At 38.1% G+C, this 26,820-nt stretch overlaps 1 protein-coding gene across 14 annotated transcripts in view; it reads right to left on the bottom strand.

Moving 5' to 3' along the window:
* The window catches only part of LOC149240432 (nudix hydrolase 19, chloroplastic-like), a 391,868-nt gene that overhangs the window by 17,595 nt on the left and 347,453 nt on the right, over window positions 1-26,820 (bottom strand). For 7 of the 14 annotated variants that reach the window (XM_089373710.1, XM_089373698.1, XM_089373701.1 and 4 more), the window contains 2 exons: window positions 8,350-8,410; window positions 7,155-7,234 (listed from right to left, as the gene is read on the bottom strand). In XM_089373710.1, the coding sequence (XP_089229836.1) occupies window positions 7,155-7,234; window positions 8,350-8,410 (141 nt within the window). The other 7 variants (XM_089373703.1, XM_089373704.1, XM_089373706.1 and 4 more) reach the window with 7 other exon arrangements.

Genomic DNA, 26,820 nt, shown 5'->3' with positions numbered 1-26,820 from the left:
GCTTTGGGACTCTCTCCATAAGATTGTCCATAGCCACGACCCAAATACTTAGGCCTCTCCTCAATCATTATTGGTTTAACAATACCTTGTGCATGCTTTCCCAAGCCCTTTCCTTCATAGCCCATCTCGGATATTAGCTTGGACCCTATGCCTTTAGTATGTTTTTCAAAAGAACCAATACAATCATTCTCAGAAGAATCTGAAGACAAACTGGAATGGCTTACCTCTTCTTCAAGCTGATATTTGACTAAGGCTTCTTGGGCAACAAAGAGTTGTGTTTCCAACTCATGCATTCTCTTCAAGTTCATATTTGCAATATGAAGTTGCCTCTCCATTTTCTGCAATTTGTTAGAAAGCAACTGCTTCTCTCCCTTCATGGAATTCAACTGTGCTCTAAGCATGTTGCTCTTCCTTCCATGCTCATACATTTCTCTCACCATATTCATCATGATGAACAAGTTTTGCTTCATGTCTTCATCAAAGACTTTTGTGAAGAAAGGAGAATTTGAGGACTCACTTGAAGAAGTTGTCATTATGCCAATGAACAAAGAACTTCAAACAAGATTAACAAAGAGATTTATTCTAGCAACCTTTTGCAACAAAGCTCTGGTGCTTCAAGGACTGCTTTGAGGTCCTTTGGGATAGGATAATGCCTTTAGCCCTTCTTCCTTCTTGTCCTTCTTGGATTGAGCTACCAATAGCTTTCCCTTCACCTCTGCAAACTTAGAAAATAGGTAGTCTACAAAACAAGCATACAATCAGCGTCTTGCTGTTCAAACACCTTTCAGACAAGCACTATTTTCTTTGTCAATCAAGTATTCTGATATAACCTTCTTAAAGGTGTGGTTAATCAATCTTAAGCTCTGATACCACCTGATCTGAAAATGGGGCTCTTAGGCTTCTTGTCTAACTTACAAGAACCTCTCCCACTTCCAAAGCTTGAATATTCCCAAGTCTTTAATGATTAACCAGTGCGGAATTAAAAATGCTTGACAATATAGTGAATGCTTATGCTTGTTTTAAACTGATTATATGCATTAAAAATCTGTTGTTTTAGCTGATATGTGAATGTGCTTAAACATATACATAAGTGCATATAACAGTGAATAAGGCAGCAACAAACAATCACATAGAAACAACGATTTAATTTGGAGTTCACCCACAACCATTGGGCTACATCTCCATGAGCTCTAGTTAATTCAGCTAGGCTCTCTAGAATTATGGTATTAGTCTTTTTTACAAGCTCTTAGCCCAACTCCTGTTGTTTTACACAAAAACAGTGAGTTCAAACACCATTTAATCCCCTGGCTCTTGAAGCTCTGGCTCTTGGCTCTGGCTCTTGGCTCTTGGTTCTGGCTCTTGGCTTTGACTTTGGCTCTTTGGCTCTTGGTTCTGGCTCTTGGCTCTGACTCTGGCTCTTTGACTCTGGCTCTGGCTCTGGCTCTCTGGCTCTTCACTTTGGCTTCTTTCTGCCTTCTGCAACCTTCAGCTCTTTGACTTTTCACTTGAACTTCAAGTGACCCCAAAGGCTCCCTCAGCTGCTCTGGGCTGTAGCTCTTCAGCTCTCTGTCTCTGCTCTCTCAGCTCTCTACTACTACTACTTTCAACATTTAGCAACAAACAACAACTCGGCCACCATCAACAACTCAACAACCCTTGTTCTCTGTCGTTCTGTGGCTTTTAAGCCAAATCGGCACTATCTGTTCATTGTCCCTCTTGGGCTCTTCGTCTTCCTGTTTTGGTCTACTCGAATCCCTTCTTTGAGCGTTAGCAATCATTGCTAAATGCCCTCGGGGATGAATGCCACCTATTCCATAATGGAAGGAACCACCGGCACTTAAAATTCCCCAGAAACAGTTGTTCTATGTTAACACAGGAAAATGCTGCAATACACGGAAAAATCTGCAAGAAACACTGTTCTCGGACTTCAAATTTTCATAAATGTGCTTTATTTTCCTATCGGGTCTGCCTATGAGTCGCTATCGCATGTTGCAATGCCTGCTCCATAGGTTTCCCCTTTGTATTTTTAAAATACGTTAAAACATGGAAAATAACGCAAATATGGCTTTGGGCGGATTTGAAATGTTATATATTTTCATTCTGGAACCCTTTCGGGTCTGGTTTACATCGCATCGACGCTCCCCTTTGTATTTCGCTTAATAAACGAAATACACGAAAATACGTTAAAAATGCCATCAAACGGATTTCAAAATATATTAAATCTGCCTTATCACCCCATCGGGTCTGACCATCACATCCGTATATAACATATAACATATTGGCCCCGCTCCATGGTAATGTGTCGACGCGATATTGCAATGTGACTTGTCACAATCGCATCTCGCATAAGCCCTCAGCCTTCCCATATAATATGGTTTATGCCAACGCCGATTGCAATTGTCGATCTGCTTGTCACCGCCGATGCGATATGCTGATCGGATTTGGGTCGTTGATCGGCCAGATCTGACAGTTCCTGTTCATTGCCCCTTTGACCTGCGATAGGCTCGCTTTTTGTTGTTTTCTCATGTTTTTAGCCTCTTTCCCAAAGAACAAAAGGGGAACTTCTATTTATGATAACTCCTTCATCTGAAGTCTGTTTTCGCCCATTCAAGTTGCGTTGGATTCAGAATGAGGAGATCTCTGCAATGAGACTATTTCTGAGAGCAGCCTGCGACTTTCATTTTCCTCTGATTTACAAAGGATTTGTGCCAATTGGCACATTTTTCCTCTTATATGAAGTCTTTTAGACTTAGAGGTTTATCCAGGGATCCATTTTTGGATCACAAAAGCTCAAATAGAAGGGTTTCATCCTTCACCTTATTAGATGCATCAATTGATCTCAAAAACATAGTTCTTTGAGAGCAAGAAACAAGGAAATTAATGATAGTGTGGTTCTTTCCATCGATCCATCCATCTAACATGATGGAACAACCTATTTTCAGCCATGACTTTCTATACTCAGCCAAATACTCATCAATGGAAGAAATCTCTTTTTGCAAAAGAGCTCCCCTCAAGTCATGCATAGTAAGGCCTTTGAAGCCCTTTCCGGTAGCGATAACAGAGTCCCACATAGCTTGGTAATAAAGTGAACAAGCAACATTAAATGGGATATCTACATCATACCACCATCTAGCAATGTATTGATAAGAAGTATCTTTGCATTGTTTTTTCTAATGTTCATCCAAAGTGGGTTGACCACTTGGCTAGGAGGGTGTGGGATTAGCAAAGGCAGTGGTGGTAGAGGATAAGAAATAACTCTCGATGTTTGTTCTCTTTGTTCCTTTAGATTGTTGGCCAAGAGCAGGAGGAACATAGTGAAAGGGGTGATTGGTGGAAGGGATAGAAGAGGATTCTTCAATCTCATAATCATCACACCCACTCTCTTTCATGGCTTGTAATAATTCCCTCTCCCTTGAAATTTCTTCTTGGATGGCCTTCTCCCCAACCTTATTCTCCTCAAACTTTTCAAACTTGGCAAGGTATTCTGCCCTAACAGGACCTAACACTTCCTATGGTGCTTCACGTGGCTTTACTTGGCCTCTTATCCCATCCAAGTGTTGTTTCAATCCGAGAATACCCCCACCCCCAATAGACTTATTGCAAAATTTGCACATCATTTTTCCATCAATCACATCGCAATGAGCCCATGTAGTGTCCTTGGTTTTTGGAAACATGTTGGCTTGAAATAATTAAAATTTGCAAAGAAATGTGTCATTTAAAAATAAAAAATTACAACTAAGAAAAATGGAAACCTAAGATAAATTTAGGGAAAAAATTCATATGTAACCTACAAAATTTGATAGCATAGAACTAGAGATTTTATAGCACATAATACCTAAAAAAATTTAATATATGGACAGCAGTGAAATGATGAAATTTTCAAGTGAAAATCCTTACCTAGAAATGCAAACTAGCTTCCTTAGCCTCCTCTTGAAGATGCCAACTCTACTAACAACTCCAAACTATCTCCAAAATAGCTCAAACTCCAACTCGAAGCCTTCAAGATGAGTATTCCAGCAAAAACTCAACACTCTCCAAGCTCCCAATCAAAGTCACAAAAACTCCAAATGAGATGTGTGAGGCAAATGAGGTGGGTGAGCTCCTTTTAAAGGCTTGGAGAGGGAGCTCTTGGAGGGAAACAACCCTTTCCCTCCAAAACACCCAAGAAACTTCCTAAAAGAAGTCGTGTGGGTCCGTTGCGGCCTTGGCAATGAATTGACCGATTTGGGACGGAACCAGGCAGTTTGACCATAAACTGGCCGGTTCCATCCCAAACCAGTTGATTTGGGCCATTTTTTGTGGATTTTTGGCGAAATGGGCCCTTAAACCAAGTTTTTTGTCTAGTTTGACCAAGTCGCCCAATGAACTAGTCGGTTTGACCGGTTTTCGGTTCAATTCGGCTGGTTTTTAAAACTATCCTCTACCCACCCCACCCCCATCCCCATTAGCCATCACCCAGTTCCTCAAGCAATTAATGCTTCATCCAAAGAGGGGAATTATTCAAAGTCCCAACCCTAAGGAACAATACACTGTCTCATCTCAAAGGGGTATTGGAAATCACAAAAACAAGCTTGGGCTCCTAATTTATGCACCTAAATAAAGATAAATCATTCAAAGTAAAAGGCACATTAGAGGGGTGGAAACTGCATGCCAATGAAAAGAGTAACTCATGCCTCCACAATTGCTCCCTCATAGTTATACACACTAGATGTTGGACTCCCATTAGCTATTCACATGGCTATGACATTTGTCCTAAGTCTTACCTACTCCACAATCATCACTCACCATCACTCTTCTCTCTTTAAAGAGTGTGAGTTGGGCCGAAATGTGATCTTTCATGGTTTGAATTTCTCTAGGAGATGGTTTTTTTCTTGCAGATAATTTCCGAGTATTGATTGAAGTAATTCTTGTCGAAATTTTTGTAAGTTTACAACATATATTCTATATTTCACATCTATTTGCATAGTAAGGTTTCTAATTGTGCCATGTGCCATGATATAAATTTTTAAATTTATCTTGAAATGTTGCTCCTTTATAATATGTGAAATTGTTTTCCATGAATTCTTTAAGAGAACTCCTAGTGTGCATCTCTTACAAGGAAATCGTTAGGGTTTGATACCTAATGACCTACTCGTCCCCCCTACTTCAACAAGTTTGTTCTCATTGATTTTACCCTAGAAGACTCCGTTGGCCCGTTTAGAACTCAACACTAGTCATAATATTTTTGATCAACCCTCTTTCTTTAATAAATTGTCCTTTTTCTTTCTAATTTCTAGATCTTTAGGGTTAGGGCTAGCGTTTTATGTGAAATATTGCTAAGAAGTAAATTAGTAATTTATGACATTAGATGACATGCATTTAACAATTATATAGAAGCAAAATCTAGCATGATATGAATGTTAAAAACTTAAATCCCTCTTTCAGGGCTGATGTCATCATTCTTTTTCTATTTATGCATAGTTTCAGCCATAAAACTGCATTATAAGCCCTAGATTGTAAATATCTAATTGAAGATCTTGCCCCTTCATTGATTAATCCTTAAAGACCCTTTCTTTTTGGTTGTTGTGTTACATCTCCGCTAGCTTGAAGAGGGCCTCTCCGAGGCAACACTTGGATGATCCAGAGTTGTCTCAAAGAGCTTTGGCGTATGATCCCATTCTCTATGTTGTATAATTGATTTCTTTTGAAAAAGGTGATACACAACTACTTTTCAAAGAAACAATTCCCACCTATAATTGGGAGAATTGAAAACATTCAAAAATCATTTGGTATTCCATGTCAATGTTAAAATTGATGTGTTTCAAACAATGTTATCAAAATCGAACCGTTGATTGAATTGGTAGACCCTCTGAACTAGGAACTGATTAGAACTAGATTGAAACCAATAAAAAAATCAGACCAAAAAAACAATCAACGAAAAGCACATAAATTATTCAAATTTTAATGAAAAACATATATATTCATGTGCATCCATATGAATCCAAACTATTCGTACACAAATAAGAAAAATTTATCATTTATATGGAATGTAAGGGTAAGGGTGCATATACCCAAAACAGCATTGAGTGCAATCTATCTCTAAACCGAAAATACATCAATAGCATTGAGTGCAATCTATCTCTAAACCGAAAATACATCAAGAAGCAAGCCCTAGATGGCCTCTAGCATCCAAAAAATCATGCTACAACAAATACCTACATATCATCAAAATCATTGCCTACATTGGGATCTTCGTCATCAATATCACTCGCTAAGCATTAAAATGAGATAGAAAAAACCATAGCATGTCAAGTCAAGGTTTTGTTTGAGTTATGGGTACATTTTTAGTAGGGTCATGATAGAGAAGTTCAACAATAAATGCAACTAAAATCAAGGTACATAGGGTTTTTGGTGCTCTCGATTAAATGCTAGTTCCATACCCTCGTACATGACAAAATCCAACAAAAACATTACAATCCCCCGAAAATCCTGAAATCCTAAAAAATTGTTGTCTTTTATATTTTGAGTGGGACCTAAAATTCTACTTTCTCTACATGAAATCCAATGAAGTTGGAACCACTTAAATACTCTGAGTCAATTAATGGTAATGTTAAAAATTTAAGTAAAAGGGTCTCTTTTACTTTAAGAATTTAACATTACCATTAATTGCATAGCATTAGTAGGGCAATATGGCCAAATACTAGGCTTCCCCAATCATAAATTATTGCTTTAAAAAAACGCGTTCAAAGGGCTCTTGGTAGTATTGTACAAAACTGGCCGATTCAGTAGACCATTTATGTTCCGAACCAGCTGATTCTGCACAAGAACTGATTGGTTCATTACTAAATGGGCCTTTTACGGTCTGTGACACCAGTTTGTACCAGTTTTCCCTCAAAAATAGTGAGACTGGCCAGTATAGTTCGGTCTGATCCAATTCTGATAACACGGGTTTCAAAAGAACATGGACTCATTGCCCCTTGGAGCACATGCCCATATGTTAGCTTTCCTACCTTTCATCTGGCGAGGATCATCAAGAAATTCATATGTCACTCTGCTGTAACTCTAATGTCTGTCTGCTGCAACTCTGGTGTTTATTCTAAATACTATAAGGTGCATTTTCAAAAAAAGAAGCCAAGAAATTAATTTTGAACTAAGCATGAGATAATCTAATGTACCTGAAGTCTAGATGGCGCAATCTTGTCTCGTGTTTGCTTCATTATATCACCATGGTATGCCAAAGCAGAATTTCCCCTCACTATCTAGAAAGCATAACATAATAGAGAGTCAAATGTCTAATTCATCGCTACTGTAAAATTCAATATGCAAAACAAATATTAACATGAAAAGGATGGTGGCAATTCAAATTTTATAACAAAAAATGAGCATTATGTTAATCATTTATATAATTCAGTATAGAAAACAAATATTAACATGAAAAGGATAGTGGCAATTCATATTTTGTAACGTTAAATGAGCTTTATTTTAATCAGAGATATTTATATCAAGCTTCATATCATATTTTGGACAGAATTGTTATGGTGATACATAAGCGCATAATACATTAGTAAATACCTTAATCTGAAGATCATGGCAGCAAAATATCCAAATATCTATTTCCCGTCCTCCAGCAGTAATACTATCTTACACTGACATGAGTTGTTGATAATGTGGCAGGTAAGGGGTTCAAATGGGTTTTCTGATAGTACGTGTTTGAGGACTGCAACTAAGGGTTTCATTGGGTATTTCCAATAAATATTTCATATAATACCTAATTATGCAAATTGTAGCTAGTACGGCAATCATAGAATATATGTTAGCCTGTGACTCCCTAGACAATCACAAAGTCTGAGACCATATAAACATGAGCTGTAAACCTTATCCTTGATGGGATGTTGTCATGATCCACTGATGAGATGTGAAAACTCAAAAAAATATTCCAGCAAAGTTACATGACTTCTAATCAGTGGGATGTATCTTAAATAACCCCAGAATATTGAAAATACACATGGAAAACAATTCTGGATAGTTAAGGATTTGTATGAGTAAAACTTACTTGGATATATCTCTTGCACTTACAAAATTGTTGGGTCTCTTGAATGATTTTTGTTATAGGTTATTGTAAATCTGCAAAATGCTCAATATACCATCATGAAATATGTGTGTTTAAGTGCAAATATAAAAGATATAACTTTCCCTTGGCTAAAATATGGAAATGTTAGCTCAACATCCAACAGGTCAACTAGTTATTTTAAGATAAAAATTGAAAATACAGGCTAGTAAGATATTCTTTTGGATTTTATCTTATTAAAATAGAAAAAAGAAAAATATTTGAGCATTTTGAACAAATTTGTTGTTTTAAATGTGACTTACCTTGGCCCAATATTATCTCTTCAATTGCTGGGTTGCGAATCACAAGCCCTTCTAGGTTAGCCTTGCAATTTAGGACAAGAAATGAGGTTGGAGTCAAAAAACAAATTGCTCCCATTCTTGTCTAAGATAACTCCAATTTCCAATTCCAATCAAGAGCAATTCCTTGCGATATGCCTTTAATCTCTAGGTAGACTATGGGATTGGATGAGATCTTCCCCTAGTTGAAGATATCTCTAACAAGTATTTATCCAACCACTTGGATCCAATATTACCAACCTCCAACAAATGGAACTTGATTATCCCTACATGACTATATATAATATTCCAAAATTACAAATTTGCCAAAAAAATGCTTAACCAAGATTTTACCCTAAATTTCTCCAAACAGTAGCAAAACATGCACCATGAGATTACAGCAACAAAAACAGATTTACATTATGGAACCCAGAAAAGCTGCAAACTCATAAGAAATACTGCAAACTCAGGTTTATTAATAAAGATATAATATGTCAGTACAATAGCTAAAGTTAGCTGAGATAAGATGGCCACAAAATAGTTTTCTGCAAGTTGAACCTGGCCTCCACAAAAATAACTGAAGATGATGCCCAAGCTGAGGATCTGAGTGGTCCTCACTCCAATATCACTGAAGCTCTATGAAACTCCTGGATGAAATCTCCTCAAGGAGCATTGGGTTTTCATCCAACACTCAACAACATACCCAAGGGTTTCTGACCTGGGGCTATAGTAGCTAGGAACTAGGTTCTCCAACTCTCAACAAAGACAAAGCTCAAATCCAAGATGTCCCAAATAATCTCCTCCTCCTTTTAAAGGCTCCATAGATAGATCTCCAAGCCTCTAGAAGCATTTTATTCTATTATTTTATTATTATTCTAGAAGCTCCTCCAATTGACTTTATCTTAATTGACCTTTAATTTTATTTTATTTCACTTAAGTCACTTTTGGCCTTTTTCCTCCAGTTAATTATTTTTCCCTTTTTTCTTTAATTAAATGATTAATTTAAGTCATTTTTAAACAGGGAAAATGGTAAATCGCCCACCATACTCTCTTCAGCCACTGGAAATCAATTCTTAGCATCCCATCCTATAGATTTTCTCATTTTGGTTCCAACAAACTATTACACTGAGGTATTCCATCATATATTTCTCCCAGAATGCCACCTCAAGCATAATGAATTAAAGTCAGGCCTAGTAATAACCCTATTTTATGAAAGTTGTCAAAATGCAACAGAATGAAAGGAAAGTTGTGCGAATGATGGAATATGCCAAGCAAATGCCATCAGATCCCATAAAAACTCCTCAAAACTCCTCCAAGACCCCTAATGATGTAATCCTGCTCCTACAACTTGGCCATCACATACCCTAGAAACCCATCCTACTTATACTATAGAGGAAAATAAAAATGGGGACATGACAAATCCTCCCGCCCCAAAATTGCTTTCCCTCAAGAAATTCATATTTGTCCGCTACAGAGGCATCTGCAAACTAGTACTAGGATCCCATACGAACCACTGTGTTACGCCATGCCTCCACAAACATGAATGGATCCCTCAATACCTAGATCTCAAACAAGTTGTTGACTCAATTTGCCATCAATGGACCCACCTGGATCCCAAATCCACCATAGCCAATCATCCTCGTCGATACCCCAAGGCTTTGGTTGTGCTCTATCTCTAACCATAAATGATTCTCCATCAATAGAATACCAACTCATCACCTCTCTCCAGTCCAACCCTTGGCATAGACCAAGGTCAACCCCACACTACTTATGTTGGGCAAGTGCTACTGGAGAGTTGATGAACTATCGATCCACATCTTGCTGCCAACTGGAGCATGTAGTACCCCTCATCTCTATAAGCCCCTGTTGTACTACTATCCTGACTAAGAATGATACTCTGTCAATAAGTTACCAACTCATGATCTCTCGCCAATCCATCCTGCGAGAAGGATCAGATGCATAGGCACATGTATATGCGATAAGTGTTGGAAAAATGGATAGAGGCAGCTATTAATCTTCTTTTTCCTTGTTGGAAAATGTAACTAGGTTCGTTTTCATTTAACGTATTTGAGTCATCTTGTAATGTACTTGTCAAAACAATAAGGAAAAGAATTTTTATTATTCTTATTGTGACTTATTAAAGCATGGGTTTCATGCTTGGGTCACCATGTTTTAGGTCAAAGTCCCCATTGAAGACTTCTAGGATTTATTCTAAGTCAATAGAGTCATTGTACTTTTAAAGAGACCCTTCTTGGGCTTTTGAATCCTGTAAAAAGGTTAAGCATTCAATCAAGTATAATTTATGTATCCTCCACACCAAGTCGGCCTAGAAGAAATCAAGTCGGCTTAAGGACCCTAATTCGACCTCACATGGAGCCTATAAATACAAGCACATCGAATTCATTTGGAACACACTCTCTCACAAGAAGTTTGATATCTCTTGTAGCTGCAAAAAGTTCAAAGTCTGTTGTTGGGAAGTCAAAGGAAGTCCGAGTTGTTGGAAATATTGAGAAAGGGGGGGGAATTAGTATTTACTTTCAATTATTATTTTTATTAGTTAAAATCATTTATAGTTGGAACACAAAAATAGATAACACGAATAGATGCTTTTATTAATGTGATCTTTGCAATAAATCAAGTACAATATATATATATATGGTTTCAATCAGTTGCCAAGCACCAACTTGGACTCTTCGTGAGGCTCCAACCTCTAGAGCACCAACAATGTCTTGTCAAGGCACCAACCTTGAATTTAGGAAGAACCAACTCCCACGACACCAATCCCTTCAGTTCTGAAGTACCAACCTATTAGGTCCCTATAATACTAGTGATTACCCCATTACTATTGTACTTGTATCTCTTATTAATATTGTTGTGCCCCTATTGTCACCATATTGTTATTACTATGCCCCATAACATCCCTCTATTGTTATTTTTGTACCTTTATATCAGTGTTGATAATATCGCCGAGATATCGGCGATATTCGGAAATATCGCGATATTTTCGGCGAGCCGAAATATCGCCGACCAAATATCGCGATATTTTCGAGTTTTGAAAATCGCGCGAGATTTACGATATTTCAGCAATATCTCGAAAAATATCGCGTGACGACCTAAAATATCGCCGGTGACCCTGAAATCATTCCGCGCGGCCTATATAATTCGATTTTTGGTTTTTTTGAAGTCATTTTGGTTTTTTCTGAGCGCTGGAAGTCCAATGTGGTTGCTGCCAAGGAGGGTTTGAAGCCAATATTCGCCAATACGCCATCAACAACGAAGATTTCTAAGCTGCAAGTGCCAAGAACTGTAAGACAAACTCGATTCTCATTCTTCCGGTTCCCTACAATCATTTGCTTGGTTTTTGATTTGATTTCAAACTGCAAGGGTTTGCATTGAACCACAAACATGAACCACTTCCACCGGACAGGAGCAATCAACAGACAAGTCACAAAAATACGCTGCCATTACCATATAATATATATGCACAGCGTGACAGCATAGAGGATTTACAGATGGCAGCTGTGTAATTAATAAATTATGTAATATGCTAGGCTGCAGAAACAATCAAGCATCTAATCATAATGTGCGGCTACAAAATATTTTCAGTGTTCAAACTTCACAATTACCCATTCTGCAAAGTTCAAACAACATTCAATATACAGTTTCTCATGATCTTAAGTTTTAACTTGATGTCCTCATGTGACATGTCAGTTTTTGGAAAGAATGTAGCAGTAGAAGTATGAATGGGATAAATGAGCATATATTCCTCCTCTTCTACAGCATTTATGCCCAAAAGATGTAGGGAATCATCACCTACAGCAGGTCTAGACTCTAAATTTTAAAGTTATAAACCATTTGCAAACTACATATGTCATAAACCATCAGTAATGTGATGTCAAGTTTATGAATGGAATGAAAAACGCCTCTAAAACCTCTCAATAGGTATAAATTTATAATGCTGGCCCATGGGGATATTGAACCGTCAAATATTTGATTACCCTCGAAGAACAAAAATTTCAGGCCTATACACTTTAATAGAATGCCCACAATTATCTAAGTTCCTGACTTCTTCTATTTTCAACATACTTCAAGAATGTCCATTGTCTACCTGATGGATCTTAGAACTTTAGAAGCCAATGATAACGCTTACAAAAACTCAGATGAAGAGAAGGATGATGATATTCTCAAAGATCCGAACCTTTTCAACTGCTAAAAACATGTTGTCATGGATAAGTATCAAAGTTTGAAGAAGTACTGTTGGAATTTGGAAACCTCATCTTTTCTCTCCCATATCGATGCAATCATCAAAATCCTCCCTCCATCAGCTCAAAAGGTGTTGCCTTCTTCTTCAAAGATTGCACCCTGCCTTGCTGGTTAAAGATGTAACTTTCTCTGTGCTCACTGCTATGAACTTATGAAGTCTAATAATGCATTATGCACCTACAGCAGTGGTATAAGTTATAAGTTATAACAGTTATATATTTTTCCCATGCTTGGCATAATTCTGAAAGAAATTGTTCTCATTCCATGGCAATTTGCTATGTGTTTCATGTGCCATTTGGATACCTCACGTTACAACATGTTCATACTCTTTTGTTCAAAAGTATTCAACAGTCAACTCGTATTACACTTCTATTCAACAGTCAACTTGTATTACACTTCTATTCAACAGTCAAGTTAAAACTGTTTTGTAAAATGATGTGGTTATTTCAATTTGTAATTTAAAAATTTCGTATTACTTATTAAGTTACTAATTCCAAATTTTTTTTGGTGCTCTAGGTTTCCGTTTGAGTTAGCCCACTACAAAATACAAATATGCCAAAAGCCTTGGACCCATTTTGGGAGTATGGGAGCCCTGATGGTGGGACAAATCGTGCATATCTTACATGAAAATTGTGTGGGGACAAGATGACAGGTGGGATTACACGACTGAAATACCATCTTGCTAGACTCAGTGGACACGATGTTGGGCTTTGTACAGTTTCTAGTCCGGAGCTTATACAAAAAGCTCTTGAGGCAATTGAAGAAAAGGACAAAAAGAAGGAAGAGGCAGAAAGAAACAAAGTTGAACGTGCAGGTAGATCTTTCGGGATATCTTCTCCTGATTTTGGTGTTGAGGGTAGTGGGCCTAGTGGCCCTAGTGGGAGGGGCTCCACAACTGGCACACCATCACATGCTACTGCTAGCGTGAGTGCGAGGTCATCATTTTTTGTTCCACGAACAGGCGCTGGAGCACAACCTGGCATAAAATCGCTTGTTAAAAAAAAGAAGCAAGAAGCAGATAGAGTCATGGGGAGGTGTATTTTTTGGAGCAACTTACCTCTCAGCATCACGAAAACCAATCCATTTTGGCAGCCAATGTGTGATGCTATTGATGTTGTGGGCCCAGGGTACAAAAGTGCCACATATGAGGAGTTGCGGGGGCCAATTCTTCAAGCAGAAAAACAAGACATCAACTCTAGATTGGTGGAGTTGAAAAAGACATGGGAAGTCACTGGATGCACAGTAATGTCTGATGGTTGGACAGATAGGAAGGGTAGGACCCTTCTAAATTTCTTGGTACATTGTCCTAAAGGTACCATGTTTATTAAATCGTTGGATGCATCAGAACATATCAAAGAAGCAGCAACGATATGTGAGTTGTTAGATGGGTTCATTCGGGAGATTGGTGTGCAGAATGTGGTACAAGTCATAACAGACAATGCAGCTAATTATGTGTCTGCCGGCAGAATGCTTATGGAGAGGCATCCCACATTGTTCTGGACTCCATGTACAGCGCATTGTCTTGATTTGTTGCTTGAGGATATGGGGAAACTCTCCTTCATCAAGGAGGCAGTTGATATGGCTAGGAGCATCCCCAAGTTTATTTATAACCATGCTTTTGTTCTTAGCCTTATGAGGAGGTTCACTAGAAACAAGGAGTTGCGACGTCCTGCCATCATACGTTTTGCCACAACCTTTATTACTCTTCAGTCTTTGCTTCGATGTCAGTTCGAGTTGAAGCAAATGTTTGTGTCTAATGATTGGCGTAATTGTAGATACAAAAGGAGACCTGATGGGAAAGCCATTGCAAAAATGGTGTACTCTGAGACATTTTGGCGTGGAGTAGAAGAAGCATGTGCAGTTAGCGAACCTATAGTAAAGGTTCTTAGATTGGTGGATGGAGAGAAGCCTGCAATGCCTTATTTGTATGAGGGATGTATAGGGCCAAGGAGGCCATTCGTTCCTATAATGCAAACAAGGGTTCTGCTGGCCTTGATAGGCAGATGATGTTATGGGATGTGATTGATAGTCAGTGGACAGGGATGCTTCATCGACCCATTCATGCAGCAGCACTCTTCCTCAACCCCGCATTTTCATACAAATGCAACTTTGATTTTGATGGCGAGGTGATGGAAGGGCTCCATTCCTGTATTCAGAGGATGGTACCTAATCTTGAGCTTCGTAGCAAAATCAATCACGAGGTACAGTGTTATCAGGATTGTGTTGGCCTATTTGGCTTTGATGATGCCATTAGGGAAAGGGCCCTCTTCATGCCACGTAAGTGACAAGTCATCACTCATTAGAAATTAGAAATTTGAATTTAATTATGTTTTAACTTTTAAGTTTTTGAATTTTTTATTTCATTATTTTGTTGTAGATATTTGGTGGCGAAGCTATGGTGCAAGGGCACCAAATTTGCAAAAATTGGCTATACGAATCTTGAGTCAAACATGTAGCTCTTTAGGGTGTGAGCGCAATTGGAGTGTATTTGAGAAAATACACGCCAAAAAGCGCAACAGGTATAACTTTGAACTCAAGCCTTCAGTTGAGCAATTACACTTATTGTAATTTTTAATTTTTAATTTATGACCTTCAACTTCAAGTGTCAAGAGTCAAGACTCAAGACTCATTACTTTTTTTGACATTCTTACAGGTTGGAGTTCGCACGCCTCAACGATTTGGTGTATGTGCATTACAACATCCGACTTCGAGTGAGGCAAATAGAATCACCAATGGATCCAGATGCCATTTCCTTAGACAATATTGATGTATTGTCTCCGTGGAGGGTGGAGTCTGAGGAGCCCATATTGGAGGAGTCACCTTCATGGTTAGAACCAGTGGCAGATGATCCATTAGAGCAGGGGCAGCAAGAGGAGGACTCAGAGTCAGAGGAGCAGCAGCACTTAGAGGAGGAGCAGGAGGAGCAGAAGGAGGAGGACACTGCGGGAGCATCAGCATCAACACCATCTGCTATAGATATAGGAGAGCATAGCTCCATGCCTAGCACTCATTATTTGACATTAGGTGCAGAGGCAGGGTCAGGGCCTTCTACTACTAGGGGCAGGCCTGGCAAACAGCCCATCATGTTTTCTCGTAAAAGGGGGAAAGGGCAGTAGATAGATAGCTGCTAGTTTTATTTGTTATGCTACATGTAACTCATGATGATGAGATACTTTTATATATGTGATGTTATTTTGTTACTTGTATTGGTTCTCCACATTTGAGTCCTTGAATGGCCAATTACCAGGGATCAGCAGGATTTGGTATCGCCTTTGATATATCATTTCTATTTGACATCATATATATCAGTGTTTTCTTCATATTTATGTGCCAATGTGTTTATTTCATGTTGTTATTGCTTTATATGTTTAAAAATCTGAAAAAAAAAATGAATATATTATGCATTTTTTATGTTTGCCGATATTTGCCGATATTTTGCCGATATTGCCGATAAGATATTTTTTGGACCCTCGCCGATATTTTCCCGATACCAATATTATCAACACTGCTTTATATTATTATTGTTAGGTCGGCTGGGTTATATTGTGACTCCTTAGACTCCTATATATAGAAAGGAGGTTTTGTCATTTGAATCATCAAAGGATCATTCATTTGTGTAATGTAAAGGAGGCTACCCCCTCGAAGAGGCTGAATTCTAAGACGTTGATCTATCTTTTCTATTTTTTTGTGAGCTGGTTTCATAACATTTGGTATCAGAGCTTTAGATTCTAGGGTTTCGTTGTTCCAAATAAGTCATCATGGCATTTTCGTTATAACTTTTTTTCTGTGCAGAAGCAAAAAAAAACCCATTTGAGAAGAAATTGTACTGAACCTTAGGTCCTAATTTTAGAGCTTTTCGCGCTATATTTGCAGAGATATGATTTGAGGAAGTTGGTCTTTTTGCAGACTCCTGAATTACATTCCAAACAAGTGACCTAGGGAAAATCGTCATAACTTTCTCTCTGAGCATTGGATTGAAATTTCGTAAAAAGGTACAGAAAGAGGACGGACTGTAGTTTCTTATATATACTTTTCAGAGCCAAAGGTCGAAACAGGGACACGTGGCATGTCGTACAAGTTCGCCCTACTAAACTAGTCTATAATCAAGTCACTGTGAGAGATTTCGCATAACTCTTCCTTGGAGAATCCAATTTGGATAAGACTGGTGGCAGTGGAAAGAGGACACAGAGGGCTACTACAGGTCGCAATTTCAAAACTAGATGATCCGAAATTACAGAGATACGTCAGAGGCAATATTGAGCTCCTACAATATTGAGCTCACATCATCAGTTTCCTTTACTACCTTTTCACCATTAGTAAGTATTTCTTGTAGAAAATTTGTCAAATATGCCATGTCTGTCTTCAAATATGCCATGTCTGTCTTCAAATCTGCCATGTCTCTCTTCAGATCTGTCTTCAAATCTATCTTCAAATCATCCATCTTAGCTTCCACGCACTTTATCTTAGATTCCACGCCATTTATCTTAGCTTCTGTTAGCTTTTGTGAGAGTGATATTAGTTTCACTTGGTCTTGTAAATTTGATATATCATGTAGCATTTCTTCCTCTTCTTCATGAGTCATGCTAGAGTTTTCAGGTTGCTTACTAGGTGTTTGCATTTTCTTTCATCGGGGCATCAGTTACAGATAATAATGCTCTACTATGCCCTTTGAATTCCTTCAAAATAAATTTTCAAATCAAGCTTAAGCAAAAATTTAAAAAAATCTACACACCTTTTTTCACTTTGTAGGAGCTCAATATTGCCTCTGATGTATCTCTGTACTTTCCGATCATCCAGTTCTGAAATTGCAACCTGCAGTAACCCTCTGTGTCCTCTTTCCAATGCCACCACTCTGATCCAAATTGGATTCTCCAAGGAAAAGTTATGCGAAATCTCCTACAGTGACTTGATTATAGACTAGTTCAGTAGAGCGAACTTGTATGATGTGCCACGAGTCACTGTTTCAACCTTTGGCTCTGAAAAATATATACAAGAAACTACAGTCCGTCCTCTTTCTGTACCTTCTTACGAAATTTCAATCCGATGCTTAGAGAGAAATTTATGACGATTTTCTCCAAGTCACCTGTTTGGAATGTAATTCAAGAGTCTGCAAAAAGACCAACTTCCTCAGATCATATCTCTAAAAATCTAGCGCGCAAAGCTCTGAAATTTCGATCCAAGGTTCAGCGCAATGTCTTCTCAAATGGGTTTTTTTTTAGCTTCTGAAACGTCGCAGAAAAAATTTATAGCGAAAATGTCACGATGACCTATTTGGAGCAGCGAAACCCTAGAATCCAAAGCTCTGATACCAAATGTTATGAAACCAGCTCATAAAAAGATAGAAAATATAGATCAACGCCTTAGAATTCAGCCTCTTCAAGGGGGCAACCTCCTTTACATTACATAAATGAACAATTCTTGGATGATTCAAATCACAAAACCTCCTTTCTATATATAGGAGTCTAAGGAGTGCAATATAACCCAGCCGACCTAACAATATAAAGCCACAAAAATAACAATAGAGGGATTCTATGGGGCAGAGTAATAACAATATGGGGACAATAGGGTCACAAAAATATTAATAAGGGATACAACTACAATAGTAATAGGGTAATCACTAGTATTATAGGGACCCAACACCATGGGAAAATATGTATTGACTAGCCCAATGCTTTCCATTCCAATGGGAGGTGTTCATGTTGTACTAGGAGTCCAATGGCTACAATCCTTGGGTACAATAGCTTTTAATTTTCAAAAACTTTTCATGAAATTTTCTGCGGAAGGAAAGGAAGTTGAATTAAGAGTATTGCAAGGAAACCGGGAAATATAATCAACTCTAACGGTATGACAAAGCTTCTAAAAAAGGAACAAAGAGGTGTAATTGCACAATTATGTTCGCTAGATGTTTCCACATTGAAATCATCTATTTCTCTAGATCTCCAAAAAGTCTTGGACAATCATTCCAAGGTATTTGAGACTCCCAAAGGTCTCCCACCTATTCATGATCATGATAATGCTATTCATCTAATTCCAGGAAGTGTTCCTCCAAACATCAGGCCATACAGATATCCCTATGCCCAAAAGAGTGAAATTGAACGTATGGTTGCAGAAATGCTAGAGGTTGGTATAATTCAACCTAGTCAAAGTTATTTGTCTGCTCCAGTAGTATTGGTGCACAAGAAGGATGGATCATGGCGTATGTGTCCGGATTATAGGGAGCTCAACAAGCTCACTATTAAAGATAAATTTCCCATTCCTGTCATTGATGAATTACTAGATGAATAGCATGGATCAATTTACTTCACCAAGTTGGATCTTCGTTCAGGATATCATCAAATCAGAATGAAGACTGAAGACATCTGAAAACAACATTTAGAACTCATGAGGGTCATTATGAATTTTTGGTCATGACTTTTGGCCTTACCAATGCACCTTCAACATTTCAAAGTTTGATTAATTCCATTTTCAAAGCCTTCCTTAGAAAATTTGTGTTAGTATTTTTTGGTAATATACTAATCTACAGCAAGTCTTGGAAGGATCATGTTGAACATGTTGACAACGTGCTACAGCTATTAGAGGAGAAACAATTATATGCAAAAAGATCCAAATGTTTCTTTGGAGTACAAGAGGTGGAATATCTGGGTCATATTGTATCTCATGAAGGAGTTAAGGTAGACCCTAGCAAAATTAAAGCCATTAAGGAATGGAAAATCCCCACATCCATAAAGCATCTGTGATGATTTCTCGGGTTGACAGGGTATTATCGCAAGTTTGTTAAGAATTACGGGAGAATAGCAACACCTCTAACAACATTATTGAAGAAAGATGCATTTTCATGGACTCCAAAAGCAACAGAGGTCTTCGAACATCTTAAAGAGGCAATGTGCCAAGCATCGGTCTTAGCTACACCGGGCTTCACAAAAACCTTTATTGTGGAATGTGATGCTTTAGGAAATGGAATTGGTGTTGTTTTAATGCAAGATGAAAGACCCATTGCTTTTGAAAGTCGTCCAACCAAAGGAAAGTTTTTACACAAAGCTATTTATGAGAAAGAAATGTTGGCAATACTACATGCACTTAAGAAATGGCCACCCTACTTAATGGGAAGACACTTCAAGCTAAAAACGGATCATGATAGCCTTAAATACTTTTTAGAACAAAGATTATCCTCTAAAGAGAAACAAAAGTGGGTCACAAAGATGTTGGGTTATGACTTTGAAATCATCTACAAAAAAGGGAAGCAAAATTGGTGGCAAATGCACTCTCAAGAAAGGATGAGGATGTGGAAGCATTGTTGTGCGCCATTTCTATTATCCAACCAGATTGGATAAACGAAACAAGGGAGGAATGGAAGAATGATGAAGAAGTGTGGGCACTTATTCGAAAGTTACAACAAGATTCCAGTACATATGATACATTTAGCTGGCAAAATGATTCGTTATGGTACAAATATCGCTTATACCTCTGTAAGAATTCCCAACTCAAACAAAAGATTCTTATGAAATTGCACACTTCTCCCTTAGGAGGACACTTGGGATTTTTAAAAACTTACCACAGGGTTAAGAAGGAATTTTTTTGGGATGGCCTTAAATCGGATATTCAAAAGTTTGTGGCGGAATGTTTGGTTTTCCAACAAAACAAAGTTGAAACAATTAAAAACCTAGGTCTATTACAACCTTTATCCATTCCAAGCCAACGTTGGGACGAGGTTTCAATGGATTTTATCACAGGTTTACCCAAGTCTGAGGGAAAGAGTGTTATCATGGTGGTAGTTGACAGACTTACCAAGTATGCACACTTTTGTGCATTATCACATCCATTTAAAGCCAGTACAGTTTCTACTGCATTTATGGAAACAATTCAAAAGCTACATGGAAACCCAAAGATTATTGTAAGTGACAGAGATCCCATTTTCACTGGATATTTTCAGACAGAATTATTTTCTTGTCTCGGTACTCAGTTAGCTCATAGTTCATCTTATCATCCTCAATCTGATGGGCAAACTAAGATAGTAAACAAATTTTTGGAAGGATATCTCCGTTGCTTTGTATATGATAAACAGACACAATGGGTCAAATGGTTGCCTCTAGCTGAATGGTGGTATAACACTTCCTTTCATACAGCAACAAAAATGACCCCATTTATGGCACTTTATGGATATCAGGCACCATCCATCACATCATATTTAAGAGAAAATTCTAAGGTTCAAGCAGTGGAACATCACATCAAGCATCAACAACAAGTCCTCCAACTCTTAAAGAATAACCTCGTGTTGGCGCAGAATAGAATGAAACAACAGGTAGATCAGCATCGCAGCAAAAGAAGTTTTGATGTAGGTGATTGGGTATTCCTATGGCTACAACCATATAAACAAATGTCCCTCCAGCAAGCTAAGAAGGATAATAAATTATCACCAAAGTATTATGGTTCGTACAAGGTGTTGCAAAAGATTGGTACTATGGCATACAAATTGGAACTTACTACAGCTTCTCAAGTGCACCCAGTTTTCCATGTTTCATGTTTAAAGAAGGTTATAGGCGACAAGCTCCTAGTTCAAACAATATTGCCATAACTTGACAAGGAAGGAATAATTATATTGGAACCGAAAGCAGTCACAGAAACAAGAACTCAATAGCTACGAAATCGATCAATTTCAGAGTATCTCATCAAGCGGAAGAACTTATCCGCTAAAGATTCCACATGGGAGGATGAGAATTTTATACAGAAGCATCCAGAACTACTCAAGCGTTGAGGACAACATTTTTTGAAGGAGAGGCACATGTTAGGTCCCTATTATACTAGTGATTACCCCATTACTATTGTAGTTGTATCCCTTATTAATATTGTTGTACCCCTATTGTCCCCATATTGTTATTACTATGCCCTATAGAATCCCTCTATTGTTATTTTTGTGCCTTTAGATTATTATTGTTAGGTCGGCTGGGTTATATTGTGACTCCTTCGACTCCTATATATAGAAAGGATGTTTTATCATTTGAATCATCAAAGAATCATTCAATTGTGTAATGTAAAGGAGGTTGCCCCCTCGAAGAGGCTGAATTCTAAGGCGTTGATCTATCTTTTCTATCTTTTTGTGAGTTGGTTTCATAACACAACCTCAAGGACTCCAACCCTTTGTTGTAATTGTCTGGATCTATTTGGTTGTAATTCTCTGCTCCCAACCCTGCTGGACCTATGGCTTACTTCTGTCCTCCTACTCCTTCCACTTCTGCCAGAACTTCGGCTCCTTTTTTTTTCTTACAGTTCGTCAGCACCTCAAACTTTCCCTTGTTCTCTGTTTTATATGCTTGACACTCCTGACCTTTGGCTTCCGTTTGTTTCCTCTTCACTCTCTTGCTCTTTCGGCTTCCTCTGCACTCACTCTTCAGCTTCCTCTGTCTCTTCGGATTCATCAAATTCTTACAAGACACGTTCATGAGGAAGAGGGGTCGTATTATAATAATATTGCATATTAAAGAAATAACTATATCAAAGAGGCCCCCCTTTTTTCAATATTCATACAATGGACCCAAACCTATCGGAAGCGTTTATTTGACTTTAAGCCCCGAGCAACACATTTATCGAAACCACAGGAATACATGGAAATACACGGAGAACCCCACACCGAAACACTTAGCCGGACTTCAAATATTTATACACCTGGACCTATATATCTTCGGGTCCGTATGTATATATCGCAATCGGCATTTTATATCATTACACTCCTTCAAGACTTGCGTTAAACGACGCGACACAACCTCCACCGTCCGATCAAGTCCCTTATCCGACAGTCAGCTTCTCACCCGATCAATAAAGTTTCTCGGTGTTCCTCCGTCGTAGATGAAACCTTTAGTTGATCCAGCGGCCGATAGTGATTTCAGGCGCACAAACTGCATGACCCTTAATCAAATTTCGGACCCAATGGAAATTATAAATCGCCAATGTAAAAAAGTTCGAGTCCGAACTCTCGCTCAACACCTGTTCACTTTTTTAACCCGAAATCCGTTGGATGATGAGGCCCGAGTGTTCTACGGCTTGCAAGATTACACTAGCGCGCAGGTTAGTCAATAAAATCAATGGTGTAGGATGATTGTGGTAAGTCACTTTTGCGTCAGGAGCTAACTCTTCCAACCTTTATAAAATCGGAGGTTTCGAGGGTGGCAGCCCTTTATAACTTGTGATATGAGGGTTCCGATGGGCGGACGCGATGTCATATTAAGGATTGTTGCTATAACTTGTTCGAGTCTATGTTATTATATCACATCTATATAATATATATACTCCTCCGCTCTTTGCTTCTCGTGATTTCAAATGTATCTTCCTCTATGCTTCTCTTGCTCCGTAACCTGCTTCATTGAGGGCTTCCGATAGACTCTTCCTCTCACTTTTTGGGCATACATTACACACAATACTCCCGATATGGCTCCTCCTCAATCTTCCACTCTTATACTTGCTTCTATTCTCTGTTTTGATAACTCTGTTGCTCTTTGTTCTTCCGATAGCAGTTTCCCTTGGACATATCTCTCTGTGACTTCTGATGGCTCTGTTTATGTACCTTCGCTGATGCGATCCTCTTTCCAATGGCTTTGCTCTTATTCTTCACAAGTATCCTCTACTTCTCCTTAGTTTCATATTGACATTAATGACAATCTAGATCAAAAATCTCCCCCTTTGTCATTGATGGCAATATTCTTCTTCTCTCCCCCTTTGACATCAGTAACAAAGGAATGCACAAGGACTCCCCCTATCAAACTGCTCCCCTTGTCCTGCAACATCTTTATGAATCAACTTAAGTGATGCTAAGGAGATAACCTCCATCTTTTGACAAAGATGTTCAAACGCTTCTCGAGGAAGAGTTTTTGTGAAAATATCAGCTATTTGCTCCTTAGTATTGATATATTCCAAGATGATGTTTTGTTCAGCTACTTGTTCACGAAGGAAATGATACTTGATTGGTATATGTTTGGTCATTGAGTGCTTCACTGGATTTTCGCTGAGGCTTATTGCACTTGTGTTATCACAATAGATGGTAATTGGTTGATTTGTACCTATGTTGACATCCTTTAGAGCTTAGGAGATAACCTCCATCTTTTGACGAAGATGTTCAAACGCTTCTCGAGGAAGAGTTTTTGTGAAAATATCAGCTATCTGCTCCTTAGTATTGATATATTCCAAGATGATGTTTTGTTCAACTACTTGTTCACGAAGGAAATGATACTTGATTGGTATATGTTTGGTCTTTGAGTGCATCACTGGATTTTTGCTGAGGCTTATTGCACTTGTGTTATCACAATAGATGGTAATTGGTTGATTTGTACCTATGTTGACATCTTTTAGAGCTTCCTTCATCCATAGTATTTGAGTACAACAATCTACAGCAGCTATATACTCGGCTTCAGCTGTAGATAGTGATATGGATGTCTGTTTTTTGTTGAGCCAAGGTACTAAACAGTGTCCTGGGAAGAATGCATTTCCACTAGTACTTTTCCGATCATCGACACTTCCAGCCCAATCAGCATCGGTGTATGCAGTCAAAGTAAGAGTTGAGCTCTTAGGGTACCAGAGACCAAAATTAGGAGTTCCTTTTAGGTATCTAAGAATTCTTTTTACAGCCAACAAATGGGATTGTTTAGGAGCTGATTGAAATCTTCCCACCATTCCTACTGCTTGCATAATGTCAGGTCTCATAGCAGTTAAGTACAAAAGGGCTCCAATTATTGACCTGTAATGAGTTGCATCTACCGGAGGGGAGTCATCATTTTTGCTCAATTTGCAACTTGTGGTCATAGGTGTGCTCATGGGTGCATAGTCTTCCATTCCATATCTTTTAAGCATGTCTTTAAGATATTTGGCTTGAGATATAAACATGCCTATCGTGGTTTGAGATATTTGTAGTCCAAGGAAGTGAGATAACTCTCCTATCATTGACATCTTGAACTCTTTTGACATATTTTGAGAAAACTCATGGCTCATCTCATCATTATTACTAGCAAAAATCAGATCATCAACATAAACAAGTGTGACTAGTAACTTATCCTCATCTGTCTTTATGTAGAGATTACTTCCTGCCACCCCCTTCTTGAAGCCTTGTTGTTGTAGATAGTGATCCAATCTTGCATACCAAGCTCTAGGAGCTTGTTTCAACCCATATAATGCCTTTTTCAACTTACAAACAAAGTCTTTTCCTTCTGTTAGATTAAACCCTTCTGGTTGCTCCATGTAGACTTCTTCCTTGAGTTCCCCATTCAGAAATGTTGATTTTATGTCCATTTGATAGATTTTGAATCCTTTTGAGCAAGCAAATGCCAAGAACATCTTGATAGCTTCCACACGAGCTACTGGTGCAAATGTTTCTTCAAAGTCAATTCCTTCAATTTGTGAATAGCCTTTACAAACAAGCCTTGCCTTGTTTCTGATGATTTGTCCATCTTCATTCATTTTGTTTTTAAACACCCACTTGGTTCCTATTATGTTTTTGTCCTTTGGACGAGGTACCAGCTCCCATGTCTCATTCTTCTCAATTTGAAACATTTCTTCTTCCATGGCTGTTACCCAATGAGGATCCTTGCTTGAGTAAATGTTTCTGGTTCTATCATGGATAGAAGAGCAACATCATTCTTCTTTGGTGTACTAGTCATCCTTCTTCGGGTTTGCATCCCTTCATCCATATTACCAATAATCTGCTCTTCTGGTGATATTTTTGGAGAAATTTCATCTTTGAAGGGGTTTGAGATGATTCTTTTTCCTTGTTTTTTCCTTGGTATTTTTCTTCTTTTTCAAGTTCTTCTTCTTCAATGAGAGGATCAACTTCATGTTCTTCAATTTTTTTTCTGGAAAGTCTTCATCAATTTTTAAATCAATGCTTTCCACTATTTTCCGTAGTTGGTTATTGTAGCACTTGTAGACTTTGCTTCTTATAGAATATCCAAGAAAGATCCCTTCGTCAACCCATGAATCAAATTTTCCTGGTGAGTCATCATTGATTTTTATGAAGCACTTGCTTCCAAAAATCTTGAAGTATTTTACTGACGCAGGTCTTCCTTTCCATAATTCATGAGTCTTTCCATTATTTGGTCTCAATTGAGTTCAATTCAAAATTTCAATGTATAGATAGTTGTCCCAACTACTTCTTTCCAGAATTTTGTCTGCAAGTTAGCTACTATTAACATTGTTCTTGCCATTTCTTGAACTGTTCAATTTCTTCTTTCAACTACCCCATTTTGCTTTGGTGTTCTAGCAACAGAGAGATCTCTTTTACTTCCATGTAATTTATAGAATTCATCAAATTCTTTTGATGTGAATTCTCCCCCTCTATTTGTTGAATGTTCTGAGACACTTAATCTTAGAGTCCTTTTCATTTTCCACAAGAGCTTTAAGATTCTTAAAACACTCAAATGTTTCGGATTGATATTTTATAAAATATACCCACATCATTCTAGTATAGTAATCAACAAATAAAGCAAAGTACCTTTCTCCTTGGAGTGTCGGAGTTCTAGTTGGTCCACATAAATTAGCATGAATGATCTCCAAAGGCTTTGATGTAGAGAACTCCTTGGTCTTGTGACTTGTTCTAGTTTGCTTTCCATGTTGAAATGGGCCACATACTCCTTGATTTGGTTTGAATAACTTTGGAATGTCTCGTACTGCTTTAATTTTGCTGATATTGATCTAGTTATCGAAGCTTGTATGTCCAAGTCACTTTTGCCACAACCACCTTTCATCTGTTTGACTTAAGTAGCATTTATCTTCTTGAATCTTGTTCAGAATATAGATGTTGTCTGGTGTTCTAACCCCTTTCGCCACAAGTTCCCCTGAGGCAGAGTTCCTTATTTCACAGTCTTTGGTGCTAAAGACAACATTATGTCCTTGATCACAGATTTGGCTAACACTCAGGAGGTTATGTTTGAGCCTGTTTACTAGCAAAGCATTTTGAGCTTTTCCTTTTCCATTAATAAGAGTAACAGTTCTTTTTCCAGCAATTTGGGCAAATCCACTTCCAAAGGATACATTTCCTTCCTTTTTGTTCAATGAAACAAACTTCCCTTTGTCCCCTGTCATGTGTCTGGAGCACCCACTATCCACAAACCAATGATTATCATTATTTTGAGCACACAGAGCTAGGCCACATTTATCCGTGTTGGGATTCTCACTTCCTGCTTTTCCTCTTTTGAGTGGGCAATTTTGTTCATTGTG

The sequence above is a fragment of the Pinus tabuliformis genome, chromosome 8 (genome assembly GCF_031772625.1).
Source record: "Pinus tabuliformis cultivar Carrire ecotype Pingquan chromosome 8, CPIR1, whole genome shotgun sequence".
In the NCBI taxonomy this organism is placed as follows: Eukaryota; Viridiplantae; Streptophyta; class Pinopsida; order Pinales; family Pinaceae; genus Pinus; species Pinus tabuliformis.
This window is presented reverse-complemented; position numbering and strand designations above follow the sequence as displayed.